The following is an 18,182-nucleotide window of genomic DNA, read 5'->3' as shown; positions in this document are numbered from 1 at the left end:
CTCTCTTCTGATGGACACTTTGGATAAAACACTTGACTTATATTTAGGAATCTGTATTATGTAGCCGTATTACACATTTGAAACTCATTAAAAAGGCAGTCATTTAATATAGTTAACGCTTGAACAACAAGAGGTTGAACTGCACAGGTCCACTTACATGTGAATTTTTTTCAATAAATACAGTACAGTAAATGTATTTTCTCTTACAATTTTCTTAATGTTTTCTTTAGCTTACTTTATTATAAAAATGCAGTATACAATACATATATAAAATATGTATTAATCACCTATGTTATAGGTAAGGCTTCTGGTCAATGGTAGGCTGTTAGTAGTTAAGTTTTGGGGAACTCAAAAGATATGTGTGGATTTTTGACTGTGGGGGGGTTGGTGCTTCTATCCCCTATGTTGTTCAAGGGGCAACTGTACTTTCATTAATGATAAAGTATGTAACACTTCCTTCTTCTTATATACTCACTTAATGTATGAATAGTGGCATTTCCAATTTCATTATCTTTTTTGTTCTCATTAATTTTCTCTACTTAGATCCCTTTGATTTGAATCATAATCTTGGAGCCGGATTATCAAGGAAAAGTAAGTTGCTTTGTTTTATAAATGTTAATGCGATCCCTTTTCTTTTTAGTCCATCTAATTGAGCACTTACTCTTTTCTTCTTAGTGACAAATTTTATAATGAAAGCATTTATTAATGGTAGAAGAGTATTTGGTATTCCAGTCAAAGGATTTCCAAAGGACTGCCCCTCAAAAATGGTAAGTGTCTATTAGAAATATCAAAAAAACAAAAAAAGGTGCTTTATTAATTTGTACATAACACACCGGTAATACATACCCTGAAAGTCTGGTGAGTCTAGCCAAGATAAACAATTGCAAGACCAAGTAATTCCTAATAACCTTTTTTTCAGCATCCCAGTTCTGAGGCCGTTTTTATCAGGAGAAAAGGGAGAAACAGCCAGAAGTGGAATTTGTGTGGGAAGATTAGTCATTGTGGTGCTGCTGCTTTGCCTTGGTAATGCATGTAGATGGCATTGCTGTTCCACCAGCATTCAGCTCCGGGCCAGCCTCTGCCAAGTCCAGCTTGCATGTAGCTAAGGGTCCTCCACCCTCCTCATATGAAGTCTAGATTTTTCAGTCGACTTGCAGAGTAATACATTTCTTAATGGGACTAGGAGAGAGACCACGCTCACTGTGCTAGCAAGCTCACTGGTGTCATATAATCCGATACTCAAAATTTGTATGGAACTGGACTCATTCAAAACAAAACAAAACTGCACTGTAAAAATTCCCTTCAGTGAGAGAAAAGGGAGTTAGGAACTAGAGGGTTTTCTGTTAAAGTTATTTTTTCCTACATTAATTTTCTTAATCAAGACTTTTTAAATGAACGTTAAGTGTATGGGTATACATTCAGCATTGGTTCACATCTGTGCATCTAGTTTTTGCTAGATATGCTATGGCTGTCTTCTACACCAAGGGTTCTGAAATTTGTTCCTACAGATCACCTTGGGGATTTTGTTAAAATGCAGATCTGATTGAGGAGCTCAGGATGGGGACCAAGACTTGCATTTCTTACAGGCTCCCAGGTGGTGCTGATACTTCTGGTCCTCACCTTGATTTCACTGGCAAGGAGGCTTCAGTCCAGACATTGTCTTTCCTTTCTTCTGATATTTTTCTCCAGAAGCCACAACAAACAGAATAACACATAGCTTCTTCCTTTTTCTCTGTATATGTAATGCAGATCATATTCCTCAGTTTATTGGGTTTTAGCCTTTTCATTTTATGAGAAAGCGAAGCCTTTGAACCTGACCTCAGCCTCCCCCAAGTCCTGGGGAAGCCGACTCATGGGTATGTGTGATGCTCTTGGGTAGAAGTGTCTTGGAAAAACAGGCTCCCTTTGTGGTTAGGGTTAAACCATGGTCTGCATGATGAAAAGGAATAAACCAACATGAATTTCGGTAAAACTATCCTGAAGTAAACCTCTTAATGGTCATAGATTTTGGAATTAAATAGTATAATAATCATTAAAAAGAAGGTCTCTGATTGATATCTGGTTAGTTTTTGTGTTTTGATCTCACATTAATAATTCATACTTTTCTATATTTATGTTCTGCTAGGAGTACTTTTTTGATCCAGAAGTGCTAACTGAAGGAGAGCTGGCCCCAAATGATAGATGTTGCCGAATTTGTGGGAAAATTGGACACTTCATGAAGGACTGTCCTATGAGGAGAAAGTAAGTCAGTGTTCAAAAGGGGTGGTTTCATTTTTACTCTCTTATTGTACCAGTTTTTAAATGAGGTTCTATTGTAACAGAGAATAAACTTGTATTAAATCCAGCAGTTCTCAGATAAATGATTTTTCACAATGAAAATGAAGTGATTTAAAACATGCATTTAAGCGCAGATGACCAGATGTCCCTCAGGTGTCCAGATAACAGTCTTCCAGGCCTGCTCCCCTTTCCTCATTTTGGTCACTGCCCCAGTTGCTACTCAGCCATTTGGTCACCAGCCTCTCCAACAGGGATGGAAGAAGAAACGAGCAAAGTAAAATGGGCTCTTCAGGACATCAGTTATACTTCCAGTGTACAGTAATGGGGCTGTACCAGACTCACGTACAGTTTATTGCTAGATAGAACCCTTCACTTGTACGCAGTTCAACCCTTAATGATTGCTGTGGTGACCCACTCACTTTGGTCAGCATGCTTGCTTCTCGTGATGTTTGTGGGAGGTGGGACTGGGGGTGGGAGGCAGTGCTGGTTGCTTGATGGTGTGGTGGTCTTAATTGAACAATAATACTCTCATTTAAAAACATGCTCTTAAAACAAGGCACCATCTGGAATTTGAAGCTCTTATTTAGTACTTTGGTTTTGTATTCAAGTAATAGTCACTGATCATGTAGAGCAAGAAAGAAACATTTTCAACATTTTAAGAATATAAATCTCCTTACAATCCTTGTTCCCTTGTGAACTGAAGGTTCCACGTCTCAAATTTCTAGTTCCTAGTAAAGAATGGGCCACAAGAGTTGCAAGAAATCACCCCAAGGATCATTGGAGTTTCATTACATCCATATCACAGTAGGTACTGGACCCAAGGAGTTCCACTAACTGCAAACACTGCTTTTATGGCACTAGAGTAGTTGTGAAAATCAAAAAGAAAAACTATACCATCACCCTGAGGTTGCTTCTTGAAAGAGGAGACGGACTTAAATTTGTTAAATTCTTTGATACCTTCTATCTCTGGTTATCTCCCAAACCTGGAGCGCCCTTAATATCTTGTCAGGTTTCTGTTTAGATTTTTCCTACCGGTGTTATATCATCTTCTAGAGTGAGGCGACGGCGTGATCAGGAAGATACCCTGAACCAAAGATACCCTGAGAACAAAGAGAAAAGAAGCAAAGAGGACAAAGAAATTCAGAACAAGTACACAGAGAGGGAGGTGTCGACAAAAGAAGATAAGCCCATGCAGTGCACACCTCAGAAAGCCAAGCCAGTGAGGGCAGCTGTCGACCTGGGCAGAGAGAAAATTCTCAGGCCACCGGTGGAAAAATGGAAGAGACAGGATGACAAAGACTTAAGAGAAAAACGTTGTTTTATTTGTGGAAGAGAAGGGCACATTAAAAAGGAATGCCCCCAATTTAAAGGCTCTCCAGGTATGGATACCGGTCATACCTCGATGTTTGCACTCACATCTCAAGGGAAATCTCTTTTTTAGAGTTTAGAGTTCTTTACTCTTTTAGTTATATTTATTTCTTTAACAGATCGACTTACCGAAAAAGATTTTAAGAAAGTGAACCCACCCCCTTTAATTCAGACCCTCTTATATGTCTTAAACGTATTCCCAATTTCATTGAGAGGTTTATAGAAGTCACTTGGTTGACTTTTCTAAGATTATCAATAAATGGAAAACCCAGTCATCCACAGTGCCTATAAAATGTAGCCTCTGTGACCAGAAAATAAGCTGCCACTTGAGCTTCACTTCTCAGTATGTGCACTTTTGAAACTGAAGCACTGACTGGCCAAGGCGGGGAGGGGGTGGGGTGGGGTGGGGGGAGGAGTAGCTAAATTATCTCAGGACACCAAGCTGTGCATAGTGAGCCACTTGTACTTTTGTTTGAATATGTACATGCACATGCCTAGAAAAGGGACCAGAAGGAACTCTGTGACACAGTTATGGTGGTTCTAGCTGCAGAAGAGGATTATGGAGTACATAATAGTACAGTAATAGTTTCCTGCAGCAACTGTGATTATTCTTACGATGAGGAAAAATACATTATCAGTCCATAGTTGAATATCATCCATACGTCCCATCCCTTTGAGTTGTTGGATCTGCATTGACCCTTTCTATTAAATGGGTAAAGTGTCCACTGTGAGCACCTTTTTAACAGATGGTTAAGCGTGAAGGTACCTTCTCTGTGTATGAGAAGTTAGGATTTACAAAGCAGTTTATACACTCTCACTTTGTTTCTCAGAACAAACCTGTGAGAGTGGATGGAATTTGATTGGCATAGGAAAGAAACCTGGCGAAGTCATTTTTTAGATTAAAGTAGTAACCTCTCCTGTTCCTGTCCTCAATTGTATATGTGTATGGATGGTGTAACAGAGTCAGCACTGACGACAATTCCCTTAAAACTCTCCACTGTTCATCGTTCCTGGAACACTAGTACCTCTCTTCCATTTTATTATATCATAGCAGCAATATAGTATCTCTTTTTTTAAAGACAAAATTTTTAGAGCACTTATTCTTATTTTTTTTTAAAAAGGAGCTTTATATGGAATGAAGTATATTTTTAAATTATTTAATTATTGGTTTTAAAATAGGACTTCAGTGTTTATGGAAGATACAGCTTGCCCTACTTCTAAGGAACTCCGACAAATGTAAATCAAGCTTTTTTTACCCTGACATGGGACATAGACCAGATCTTTTATGATTATAAGAGGAATATGTATTTAAGAGAAATTAAAATAATAGCCAGAGCTAACATTCATGGAGTGCTTACTATGAGTCAGGCACTGTTTTAAGTACTTTACGCGGGCAGTCTCATCTAATTTTCTCCCCAGCCCCATGAGATGGTGGTATTGGTAATCCCAGTTGACAGATGAGGAAACTGGAAGTAGTATAGATCAGATATAATGAAGTTCTACCAAAGTTATTTTTGTAGACCCTTATGAAGAACTGGCGGTCTGTGTTTACTAGTAGCACGAAGCACATTATCGCGTCCCTCTTGGGTACAGCACAGCGGTGAAGGGAGGCCCCAGCATTCCCCCAGCTTTGATGGATTTCTTCCTCCTAGCTGGTAGCGAGGTTTAAGTTGTCTACTAGTGAAGCTGTCAAAACAGAGCAGTGCTTCTGGAAGGCTGCAGGGGCAGCAGCAAATCAAGGAGATCCAGGGGTATCCTGTGGCGGGAGGCTGGGTATTATCAAACCTAAAGAAAAGCAATAGAATCTTGGATTCCTCAGAATGCAGTATTTACACATTAAATCAAGTAGTCACTGTATCCTAAAAGTAAAATAGGAAAGGAGGAGTGGGGCTAGAATATGGGGCATTTCCTCCAGTAGCAACTCAAAATACTCAGTTGCTTCTTCCTATGGAAAAATTATGCTGCCCCCTCTCATTTCTTCAAATATGTTATTATTTTGTCCACACAATATACTGAGTGGAGCTTCTGTCCTATCCACAGAAAATTGTTCTGTGGAAGTTTGAAAACAGGGCTACTGCTTTCATTTTAAAGTGAGAACAAAATGCTCATTTTTTTCTCAGGTATGTCTAAATCAGATTGTGTATTTGGATCCCCTTCTTCACCTAGCCCCTTGAGACCAACTGGCACATTTGCTCAGGTAAACCTAGCTCACACCTGAGCAGGAAGCCCTGGGGTCATCTGTCTGTTCAGCGAACACTTACTGACTGCTAGCAGCTCTGCACCAGGCCCTCTGCGAGGTGCTGGGCAGCCCCCGGCCCTGCCCTCCTTCCTCTGGCTAACCCGCCTGGCTCCTCTCTCTGCCCTCAGTGCAGCGTGTGGTGAGGCTTGCTATGTTCCGGGTGGCAGGGCGTGCTTTAAGGATTCCTGAGTCTCTGTCTTGCTTTTCAATTAACTTGCAAAGTTCTGCCTTCCACGTGCCTAATTTCGGCCCTCCTTGGATATGGTTACCGTTTTAAGGCTGTTTTCAAATGCTCTTCCTTTCGATTTTGTAAACCAGTCTATTTCGTTTTTTAGGCAGTGCTTTTACATGAAGACAAAAAGAAACAAAAAACAACTATATTTTTGAGTCCCCAGTCAGGTATGTGGGTTTTAAAAAAAAAAAATGTGTGTTATTTTATTTACTGCATAGTTTACCACATGCCTTTTGAGATGCTTCCTTTGAGTAAGTGGTTTTAACAGGGACTGGACATCACAATCACTCGGGGAACTTTTAAAAATACAGTTGCCCTGCCCCCACCTTTACTTCCTAAATCCATTTCTTCAGTGGTTAGGCTTGGGCCTGCGTATCTTTTAAGTGTTCTAAGGTGATTCCTATACCATCCCTGAGTAGGAACCACGGTCTTTAATTATTTGTTCCTCTTTCACACTTTTTCTTTCTGCTTTGAAATTGCCACTGTCTTGTCAGCAGTGTGTTCTCCTCATGAGACTATTTGCCATGCGCCAAAGTAAGGAAAGAAAGAAATTGTTGGCCTAAACTCCACTCTCTCTGTCTCTCAGCTACGCCGTTTATTCATTCCTTCAACAAGTACTTATTAAGCCACCACCACCCCCGGCCAGCCCCAAGTGCAGGGTATGAGCCTAAACACTGGCGATACAGCAGTGAACCAGCAAAGCCCCTGCTCTCATTCACTCTACATTCTTGTCAGAAGAGGTGCGGACTTCTGATGGCAACAAGTGCTGAGGAATACAAAGCAGAAAAAGGGAATGCTGGGTAGGGAGGTGGCCGTTCTGTTAAGCAACATTTATGCAAAGAATCAAATCAAGGAAGGGGCAAGTCAGGGGAAGTTGGAGTTAGACCGTTACCACAGAACTAAAAACCACTGTTGTCCCCTGGCGTCACTGCAGGGCGGGAGCAGGGAGGGGCGTGGTAGGAGGCCAGGTCAGGGTAGGTGGCTGTGGATCATGAGGCACCTTGCGCACTGGCCGGATTGGATTTCTTTCTGCCTGTGAGATGGACGGCTGTTGGAGGGTTTGGAGCAAAGGAAGTATAATCTGAATTCTGTTGCAGAAGGTTCCTTATGGCTGCTGTGAGGCAGTGAGGGTGGCGACAGACCCATAAGGAGGCTCCTGCAAGAGCTCAGGGGAGAAATGGTGCCGGCTTACACTCGGGTGGGAGCAGAGGGGCTCGTGAGGACTGGTCGTGTTCTGGATATTTGGAAGGTGGCACCAATGTGGGTTGTCGCTGGGTTAGATGATGACATAGGACAAAAAATGAACCCAAGATGAGCAACTGGAAGAATGGAAGTGGGATTTCTTGTATTGAGAAAGACTCAGGAAGAGCAGATTTCGGGAAGAAAGAGAGTCCAGTTGTAGCCATGTCCATTTAGGAGACTGCTAGATGTCTGGGTAGAGATGCCGGGTAGCCAGCGGGATGTACGAGCTAGGTGTTTAGAGCAGAGGTCCAGGCTGAAGACCAAGACCTGAGTATTTTCAGTGTAAAGATAGTGTTTGAAGGCCTGGGTAGGAATGGGGTCACCTAGAAAGTAATGCAGAAAGAAAAAAGAACATTTATAGACTCAAAATAAATAAGACAGAAGATGGTCAGTGAGGGAACAGGGTGGCAAGAGAGCTGGCTCCTGGAGTCAAGAGCTGGCTGTAAGGACAAGGGTCCTCAGAGAGGGCTTGACCATTCATGGGCATCGCCGCTGCGAAGTCTGGTGCGGTGTAGACTGCACTGTAAGCATTGCATTTGGCAGTGCTCAAGTCACGAGGGACTCTGAAAAGAGCCATCCCTCTGGAGTGGAGGAACAGAAAGGTGACTGCAGGGGTTTCTGGCAAGAAGTGCTGGAAGGGGAACTGGGCAACCGAACCTCACACCATCCCCACCTGGCCCACAGGCCTGTGCACAGATGCTCAGAGGGAGGCCAAACCGGGAGGCTCTGCCTTTCTCCGGTGTTTTGAGAATGCTTTTGAGTTGGGAAAGGGGAGGGAAAAGGAAAAACAAAGTAAATGAGGAACTTTTTCAGCTTTTTTTAGTAAGAAGGGATGAAACTCTAAACTCGATAACAAATATTCTGAGTTCTGGCCTGCAGACACCCTTAGTAACTTTGCTTAGTCTCTCTCTCTCTCTCTCAGACACCCTTAGTAACTTTGCTTAGTCTCTCTCTCTCTCTCTCTCTCTCTCTGTGTCTCTCTTATTCAATAAGGTAGGCTTAAGAAGGGAAATTATATAAGCAAATAGAGCATGTGTAGTCTTTTTAATTTGATTGTACAGTTTATGAGAAAGGTTTCTGAAATTTTCTTAAAAACTTCATTGATAAAACTTGACATTTTTGTATGTAGTGTAAAACAACCCACATATTTTATGATCAGCTTTTACATATTGTATGTTATTGCTGATGTGCAAACACTGTTTGTTTTTAGCTTGGAGAGATGCTGTGTTGGTTAGAATGTGAAGAGACGAAGCTGTCTCTGCTATCAGTTATTGAGAAATAGCACTCCCAACCCCTGGAGTCTTGTAGGTCCCGAAGTAGAGAGAGCGCTTCCCTGCTTTTACCAGCTTGGTCTGAGATAAGCCAGGGCGCAGTGATCTCACCCTGGGAAAGCTCTGAAAGCTCCCAGCAAGGAATGTTTGATTGTCTCTACTCTGAATGTTGTTAACAAGAGAAAAATAAATGGAATTGTTAACTTATTTAGCTACTTCCGTTTCTGTCAGTATGGAGATGAAGTATCTCAAGTATATACAGTAATCTAGGAATAGGCATTTATTTTTATGCTATGTGAATTTCAGGGATTTTTTTTTTTTTTTAATGATTGGAGAAAACATTTAAAGTGGCATCAGATCTCTTAACAATTATAATTTAAGAGGCATGGGCATTAGGTTGGTATAGAGTGAGGTCAGATGATTCAAAGAGAAAGAACCAGAAATCTTCAGAGAAGTACCACACTTACCTAAAAAGGGAACGGTGGACATAAAGGTAGAGACGCAGGAGGCTCTATGAGAAAATGCGGGAGCAGCTGTTTGTCATTGTTCTCAGTAGAATGCATGGACGGATGTAAAAACAAGAAAAGTTCTAGTGGGAAAACCCCCCAAATCCAATAAAAGTGAAATGAGACTGGGGCCCTATTGTGAGACAATTTGATTGACAGCGAGAGCGACCATGAAAGACAGAGGAAGAGGCTGACAGGCTGCCTCTGAAAGCCAAGTACAGAGAACAGACTCCTCCACAGTGTGTGCGGTTGCTTCCCGTAGATCCTCTGAGAGTTTGAGGGTCACGGAATTGTACCATATGTAAACAAGCCAAAAGAGTGTTGTTTTTACAAGCTTCAGCCTTGAAGAGATATTTCCAAAACATTACACAGAGGAAAAATACCGATCCTTGCTTAGTCGAGATGTTCCTTTTGCCAAGGGTAGGGTGTGGAAGAACATGGCCTCTGCCGTCAGATTGCAGGATATGATTTCTAGCTTTGTGAGCTTGAAAAACCTGCTTACGCTCCACTTGACTCAGTTTCCTCATCTGTTACAAGGGGATAATAATACCTGGCTTGTAGGAATGTTGAGAAATCCATGTAAAAGCACTTAGAACAGCACCTGCACGTAGCAGCAGAGCAGAGGTTTGTAGGGTGGTGCTACATGGATGCTCCTGCACGGCGTCCGTCGCGTGGCTCCTGCTAAAGGCCTTACACTTCTTGAAAGTAGGAATCTATTATAATTTTCTAAATTTTTTTTAAGTGGGGGAAGAATACAGATGTTGGACATCTGGGCATATACCTGGAAATGGCATTATCAACTGACAATAAGGATTTCTGTAATGCCTTCTGTGTCAAAGACTTACATATTTATAAATATTGTCAGCAACTGTAAAACTTAAAGCTTGAATTTACTACAGAAGAAAAATTATTACAACAAACATACCTACTTTATACCAGGAAAAAAAGAAAACATTTATGGGTGGTTAAAATCTATCTTAATTAAACTCCTCAATCAACAACTGTTAAGACTTGTCAGATGTATCCACAATAAATTTACCCAAATTGTCTATATTATATATCTGAAATATGTTTCAACTGTAGATAGTATTAAATTTCCCGAGAGCTCTTCTTTTCCACGGTACTAAATATGTGACACACGGGTGGTTTCCTGTCGGTAGGACAGCCCCTATTCTCTCCCATTAGCCATATTGACCTCAGGCAAGAGACCTGCTTTCTCTGAGCTCCAGATGTCTCATGTAGAGAAGGGCTGTAGCCCCATTTATCTCATCAGATCCTGAGATTAAAGCACCTAGCCCATAATAAGCCAACTTCTCTTTCCTGATCCCTCCTGCTCCATTCCTTTCTACTGGGCTACATATAGTCCCTAACTCCCAAATGAGAGAGTAGTGAATAGAAGATTCCATGAATTTCCTTGTTCTTCATTGTGACTCCCCTCTCCCTCATACACAGCTGACACAGTGCCTTCGATGTTCAGTGAGTTTTACTGATTAGAGGTATATTCATTTTGAAAGAATAAAGACTGAGTGGGAGGAGGGTCAAGAATAAGAGCTTTCAAATCAGATGTACTTGAGTTTTGAAATACAGCCCAACCATCTGCTGGCTTTTCAGCCTCTGTCAAGTTACCAAACCTCTCTGTGCCTCAGTTTCCTTATCAATAAATTGGGGCTGACACCTCAGGACAGTTGTAAGGATTAATTTCCTATACATAAAGCCCTTTTCACAGCATCTGGCACATGGTATTCCTCAGCAAGTTATCACTGCCTTGTTACTGGTGTAAACAGTCTCCTGCCTCACTGTTACCTCCCTCTTGTTCTAATAGGACAAATATATCATGGAAATTTGTAACAAAATAGGAGTATGTGGAGGTTGTAGAACCATAGTCCACTGGTTTTCATGCATCAATGAATTACTCTGGTTTACATAATAATTTATTCAGAATGAGAATCTCAAAAAAACTAACATTTCTCTATTCCTTATGCCTCCCCCTTTTTGCAAAGAAAGTTATATTTCAAAAAAAACTACGTCTTTCTCTTCATTTATTCCATTTTAATCTCATAGTTTGATATCCTAAAAACTGGAGATGTTGTAAGAGATTGATGCTATCTTTACTCCCTCATGATGATGTACATATACTATTACAATTTTTTTCCTTGACCAGAATTTAAAAGCCTAACTAATTAAAAAAAAAAAAAGTGATCTTTATGATAGTAAATTTAAAATAACAGAAATGGGGCGCCTGGTTGGCTCAGTTGGTAGAACGTGCAATTCTTGATCTCAGGGTTGTGAGTTCAAGCACTGTGTTGGGTGTAGGGATTACTTAAAATCTTTAGTAAAAGGGCGCCTGGGTGGCTCAGTCGTTAAGCGTCTGCCTTCGGCTCAGGTCATGATCTCAGGGTCCTGGGATCAAGCCCCACATCGGGCTCTCTGCTCCGCGGGAAGCCTGCTTCTCCCTCTCCCACTCTCCGGCTTGTGTTCCCTCTCTCGCTGTGGTTCTCTCTCTGTCAAATAAATAAAATCTTAAAAAAAAAAAAAAAAAAATCTTTAGTAAAATAAAATAACAGAAATACCTTTGTAAACAATATAGGAAGACCTTGTTATCATTGAGTACAGATCATTCTTTTTGATACCCTTCTTGATATTCCAGTATATGAACATACCATTATTTATTTAATCATTACTTATTAATGGACTAGCTACTTTCAAATATTTGGTATATCAGTATCCTCCAAAACTTTTTTGCTCTCATATTCTTCCCTCAAAATGTAGAAAGCCCATATATCTCGTATATTTTTAAGTTATCTAAATTTTTCATCGAAATTGCAAAGCATATAATCCCTGAGTTTTTTTTAAATAAATGTTGACATTTCAAAATAAAACTTACCAACGCCTTAAACGTATCAAATGAAATTAATACGTCACTACTTTATCGTACACACTACCATTCATTTACAGCTCCGTAATAGGCAGAAATTTTACATCATTTTACTTTCCTCCTTGAATTCCTTTGTTTTACTTCCATCTTAAGTTGGTATGTTTTTATCATTATATATTTCAAGCATTTTAGGGGCGCCTGGCTGGCTTAGTGGGTAGAGCATGTGACTCTTGATCATGGGGTTGTAAGTTCGAGCCCCACTTTGGGTACTGAGATTACTTAAAAATAAAATCTATTTTAAAAAAAAAGATTCAAATTCAAGCATTTTATTGATCAGCCTATCCTCCTTATCATAAACAAAAATATAAATTCGATTTTTTAAGCTTTTTATCAAAATGTAAAAATTTCTTCTAAATTGGGTTTTTGCATTAGAATATATAAATCAAAACAAATGTAACAATTTTTCATTAAAAATTAGTGAAAGAGATTTTTCTTTTTATGCTTACATACTGAAAATGACTGCCATTTAATGAAATAGATGGGATTTTCCCCATGCAGTCATGTATTTTTGGATCAATACTACAGGAATGAAACAGTGTTCCTTATCATTTCTATTCCAGATCTTTTTTGTTTTTATAGTTGGTAAACATCAAGAAACCCCAGTAGTCTTTATGATAGCATATTAAAAATAATAGATATGCTTTCTTTGGAAATGGAAGATGTATGACAACAGTGTCACTCAGTTATTGCCATTCCTTTTTAAACTAAATGACCAAAAATCACATAGTAATGAATCATCAGGAATTATCTGTGATGAACATCAGCTATCAGTGTAATTTTACGAAAGCTAAAAATTTGGAATTTTTATTAGATACCAGCATGTCGTTTGCCTTCCTGCCTCCTCAGGTTTTTTCCCAGAGCCATGTACCACATTAAGATTTGGATGAGTAGGAAACATGCCTTTCTTTTATAAAATAGGAGGAGGACTGTGAAAGGAAGACCGGTGTGCCTCCTGAGAACCAGCCCAAAACCTTGGCCACAGAGGCATTCTCTGAAAGAATCCAGGTAGACATGAGGCACTGCAGTCAAGTCCCCTAAAGCTCCCTGTCCGCTCATCCTGTTCAGTTGGCTCAGGAATACACGTACCCAAGTTTGAAGACCACTGTTTATGTCAAACACCACCAGGCATATTTGCTAGTTATTTCCTCAGGATAAATTCCTAGTCAGTAGAATGATAGGTTAAAAAGTACGCACCTTCTGACAATGATGCCGGCAATGCCAGCGGGATTGTTGACCACCCCAGAGAGTCCTGACTGCCTGCTTCCCAGACCCTCATTTCATGGGAATAGTCTTTTGCCCATTGGCTTGTATTCTCTGTTGGAAGTCTCCTGTTTTTCACATGTTTTCATCTGTATTTCTTCATGTTTCTATCTATATATTTTTTAATGAGGGTATTCATCTTTGTTTTTCTCTCTTTCCACATAGAAATCCATTCGTGCTTTGTCAAATGTGTTCTGTCCTTCACCACCACCACTCCAGTTTATCATTCTTTCAGCCTCATTTACGATTTGTTTTGCCATATAGACAGTTTGTTGCTTGTTTGTTTAAGTAGTTTCATCTAGCCAACTCTTAGGTGATTTCAAGTCATGCTTATAGAGTTTTATAAATTTCATGTGCTTCCCCCAGATTACATAAAAATTCATCCATGTTTTATTTCTAGTGGGTTTACTTTTTTACATGCACATTTTTATATGAAATTTCTTCAGGTATGATGAGATTTATTTTTTTATATAGGGGATGTAGTAATAAGACTATTAGTACTGTTCTTAGAACTAAGAGTGGTTTCCTAACATGTTGGGAAAAATATATAGATACAAATAGAACTCATCTACTAGAGAACTGACCTTATTTTTTTCTCATTTTCTTCTCAATCTTTTTTCAATAAAAGATCATTAAGATGGTTGAAGTCTCCTTTGACTACCATCCCAGACCCATTCCTTCGTATCCCCTCCACCCCAAAGGCATCTGTTATTAGGAGTTCAGATGTTCTTCCAGTTCTTTTTTTAAACTTACATATGTACCCTTTAACATATGTATCCTTGGTGAATTTTTTAATTTGAATGATGTATTATACTGTATAATAAGAATGTTTTACACCCTTTCTCATATCTATTTAATGAAGTGATTTTGAAATTTATATATATTGCTATATAGAGATTTAGTTTTATTTTCTTTCCAGTATTCCATCTATGAATACAGAATATATTATCCATTACTAGCACATGAGCATTTAGATTGCATTTGGTTTTTTGCTATTATAAACAGTGCTGTAGTGAACATTCTTGTCTGAATCTCCTTGAGCATGTACGAGAGATTCTATAGTTTGTGTATCTAGAAGTCAACCTGTTAAGTCATAGCATATGTGCATTTTCAACTTAGATTATCACCAAGTTATTGGTTGAAATAATTGCCACTTCCGCCAGCAGTGTTTATTTTTGCAAATTTGATCGGTGAAAAATACCTTGGTGTTGTTCTAATGTATATTTTCTTGAGTCTGGTGATGCTGTTATATGTTTATTAGCCAGTTGGAGTTATTCTTCTGTGAATTCCCTGTTCATATCATTTGCCCATTTTACATGTTTGTTGACCAGTTGGAGTTCTGTAAAATCCCTATTCGTTTGCCTATTCTCCTGTTGCATTATCATTTCCTTAATTTGTAAGTGTTCATTTTTTCTGAATACTCCTTTATTATATACATTCCAGATATCTTCCTCCAGTATATCTTGTCTTTCAACTCGTGTCTGTTGCCACTCCAAAGTTTTAAATTTTGAGATAATCAAGGATGGATTTTCCATGGTTAGTTTTCATGGTCATGTAGCTCAGTGATTTTAGGGTCATCTTTAAGAAATTCTTCCCTGAGTTCATAAAGATATCCATCTATAGTTTCTTCCAATAGCTTTAAAACTTTATTTTTTTTCTGTTTAGATCTTTAACGCATCTGGATTGTAAAGTACGAGGTGTAGTGATCTAAACTTTTTGTCCCTGGAATGATAAGTCTATCCTCAATGCTTTGGGCAGTCCAGAATATCAAGATTTGTTGCCTGTAGACCACTCAAGGCTCTAGGGTATAAATACCAAAGGAGAGTGCTTTGCTTCTTCCTGATATCACTCATTTTTCACTGTGAATTGACTATCTAGATGGTCTGCTTCAGAAAGGTTGCTTCTGGGGGGCATAAGTTTCTATTTGCATACTTAGTATGATTGCTTTAGTAAATGTAGACAGTTAAGCAAAATGAATAAAATAAAAGCCATTTATACTTCATTCTGGAGCATAACTACTATTTAGGTTTGAGAAATAAAGTCTTCCCATGTTTTCACATCAATGTACTAACAATGGCTAACATTTCCTGAGTACTTTGCTATGTGCCAGCTACTGTTCAGTTGCTTTACCTGCGTCAGTGTATTTAATCTTCAGAATAACTCCAAGGGGGTAGGTGTAATAGCTCACATTTTACAGATGAGGAAAATGAGGCACCAAACATTTGACTGATGGGATTTTTCATTTGTTTGTTTTTAATTTTTAGTAGTTTTTTAAGTAGGCTCCATGCCCAGTGTGGAGCCCAGGGCAGGGCTTGAACTCACCACCCTGAGATCAAGACCTAAGCCGAAATCAAGAGTCAGACGCTTAACCAACTGAGCCACCCAGGTGCCCCTTTCATTAGTTTTTATGAAAATACTATTTGTGTGGTTTTATAACCTACTTTTTATATTATTAATTATCCTTTTATGCAAATCTAGTATTCTGTTGTGTCCATTATATACTTAGTCATTCATATCACAAGTTTTGAATGTTTAAGTTGTTTGCATACTTCAATTATTATAAGATTTCTATGAATATTCATTTAGCAAAATTCCAACCCACTTCTCTCCTTCTGATCTTCCTTCAACTTGGTGATCAAAAATTGTTTTAATTTGCATTTCTTTGATTACTCATTGATATTAAATGTTTTTTATATATACTCATGCTTTCTTTATCCTCTTCCATATATCGCTTTTTATTTTCCCAGCTGTATATTGGTGTTCATCTTTTCTCTATTGACTTGCTTTAGTACTAAGCATAGCAAGCCTTTCTCATAGGTGGAGGTGGTATGCTTAGGTAACTTCCCCACCCCAAAATTTTATAAATATTCACTACTTCTTATACTTTGATGCTCTTATATTTAATTCTGTAATTCATTTGGAATTGGGTGGAGAGAAAGGGTATGTTGTGGGAAAGAAAACTAACTCTCCCCTCCCTCCCAAAATCACTTATTTGACACAGTACCAGTTATTGAACAATCTATACATCATTGGTTAGAAATGCAACCTTTATTATATACTACTTTCTGAAACATAATCACTTAGGAATTTCTCAGTTTTCTTGTTTTATTGATCTATTTGTTTATACTCCAGAACAAAACTTAGTAACTCTTCCGTAGTATGGTTTTAATTAGTAATCCACATTTCTGTCCTTTACCTGTAAATATAATAAATTTCCTATTTTTCATTTCTGTCAATAAGTTATTGCTAGAATGTCACCATTCACGGGTTCATATCTGCAAAGTAATGATACAAGATATTTATTTCTAACCAAAGAATTTGTTGCAATCTATTCTATGTGGTCGTTAAGTGAAGACACTGATGTATGCAAAGCAGAGGTTTCGAAAAGTCCACCTGGCCCTCTGCACCAACATGGAAATAGTGATTAGAATGATGTCACTCTAGCAACCTGCCTGCATTTAGAAAGAATTTTGACTAGGTTTGTGTTTAATAGACCATGTTCCTTACATACCTTCTTTATATCTAGCCTTGCTTACTCAATTCAAAATAAGTGACCAATACCAGTGTGAAAAGTTTCTGTAAATAATTAATAAGAAATAATTTTATGGCTTTTGTGATAAAGTGAGGCTTGTTTTATTTATGTTGGGTTTTGTTTTTTCCCCCCCTCTAGGTAGCCTTTCCAGTAAATATATGACTCAGGGAAAAGCCTCAGCGAAGAGGACCCAGCAGGAATCATGAGGGAAGGAAAAAATGCAGCACTCTAAATGGCCACTCAGGCGTTCCTATTCACTTTGAAATTAGGTTCATTTCACAGGACACAGCAGCATAGATCAGGCTTCAACTTAACATTTAAGGGAAATGTCAGATTTTTTTTAACTTAATGAAATTGTTAATGAGGAAAAATAAATTTAATACAGTCTCACGTACCACAAATCCCCATAGATGTAAGGATTTTAAGAGAAAGCCATGATGTATGTATTTAAGCCAGGTTTTATTTTTTTTTTAAGCCAGGTTTAAAAAAAAAAAAAAAAGTATAACTGTGGGCCAGTATTCAGTGAATACAATTTCATGGTTTTTAATTCTTTCAAAGCACACTGAAAGGGGTGTGCTGATAAACCCTGAGTAAATTAACCCTTTTTTTCACCTACAAATCCCTTTTTTGTTTTGAAGAGGGGAAATTATATTTATTGTTTACTGAATCCTTGTATGAAAGCATATCAAATATGTGTGAACTGCTACTACTGTATTTACAATTTACAAACCTTATTTTATTGATATTTGTAGAAGTGACAACGCGAACATGAGTACCTATTTATGCGAGCCTTCCGTGGGTAAGCAGCGCCACTGAGGGGCTCTGGGGTTTTTTCCCTCTCTAATTTTAAGTAAGTTGACATAGAATTCCTATACTCATAAAAATGAAGTAAGGAAAACAAGTAGTCCTGTTTGCTGCTAAAAACATTTTCAAAGGAAAAATGACAAAGTAGAAGTGCTTTTTACTTTTTATGATACTCAGAAATTAGGGTGGAGAACTTTTAAAAAATCCCTGAGGATTAAAGAGGCCATCTCTGCCAATCACAAATTTGGTTGGTGTCATTTTGGGTTTGACTGGAGCCCTCCTGGAACTGTTTCTCTAACTCCACAAGCCATCCAGAAGTAGTATGTGGTCAGAACTATGCCTCGGTTTATTTATCATTTTGAAATAAAATCAGAATTTCAACCTGTAATTTTATCCACATTACTTTCTAGCCAGAGTCCTAAATTTCATGAGGAAACCAGATGAAGGACTGAGGGCAGTACAGATCTGCTCTTTATCTCATGCTCCCTCTACTTGTGCTCATGGGATCTGCTGTTC

General features: G+C 38.7%; 1 protein-coding gene across 4 annotated transcripts in view; it reads left to right on the top strand.

Annotated features, from left to right (window-relative positions):
* The window catches only part of TUT7 (terminal uridylyl transferase 7), a 66,651-nt gene extending 48,604 nt beyond the window's left edge, over positions 1–18,047 (top strand). For 2 of the 4 annotated variants that reach the window (XM_021677942.2, XM_021677943.2), the window contains exons 23-29: positions 544–591; positions 676–767; positions 2,126–2,241; positions 3,331–3,656; positions 5,766–5,842; positions 6,220–6,283; positions 16,680–18,047. In XM_021677942.2, the coding sequence (XP_021533617.1) occupies positions 544–591; positions 676–767; positions 2,126–2,241; positions 3,331–3,656; positions 5,766–5,842; positions 6,220–6,283; positions 16,680–16,774 (818 nt within the window). In that variant the 3' untranslated portion in view covers positions 16,775–18,047. The remainder of the gene's footprint in view (positions 1–543; positions 592–675; positions 768–2,125; positions 2,242–3,330; positions 3,657–5,765; positions 5,843–6,219; positions 6,284–16,679) is intronic. The other 2 variants (XM_044920713.1, XM_044920714.1) reach the window with 2 other exon arrangements.
* The last annotated feature ends 135 nt before the right edge of the window (positions 18,048–18,182 follow it).

This window comes from Neomonachus schauinslandi, chromosome 13, assembly GCF_002201575.2.
Source record: "Neomonachus schauinslandi chromosome 13, ASM220157v2, whole genome shotgun sequence".
Lineage (NCBI taxonomy): Eukaryota > Metazoa > Chordata > Mammalia > Carnivora > Phocidae > Neomonachus > Neomonachus schauinslandi.
This window is presented reverse-complemented; position numbering and strand designations above follow the sequence as displayed.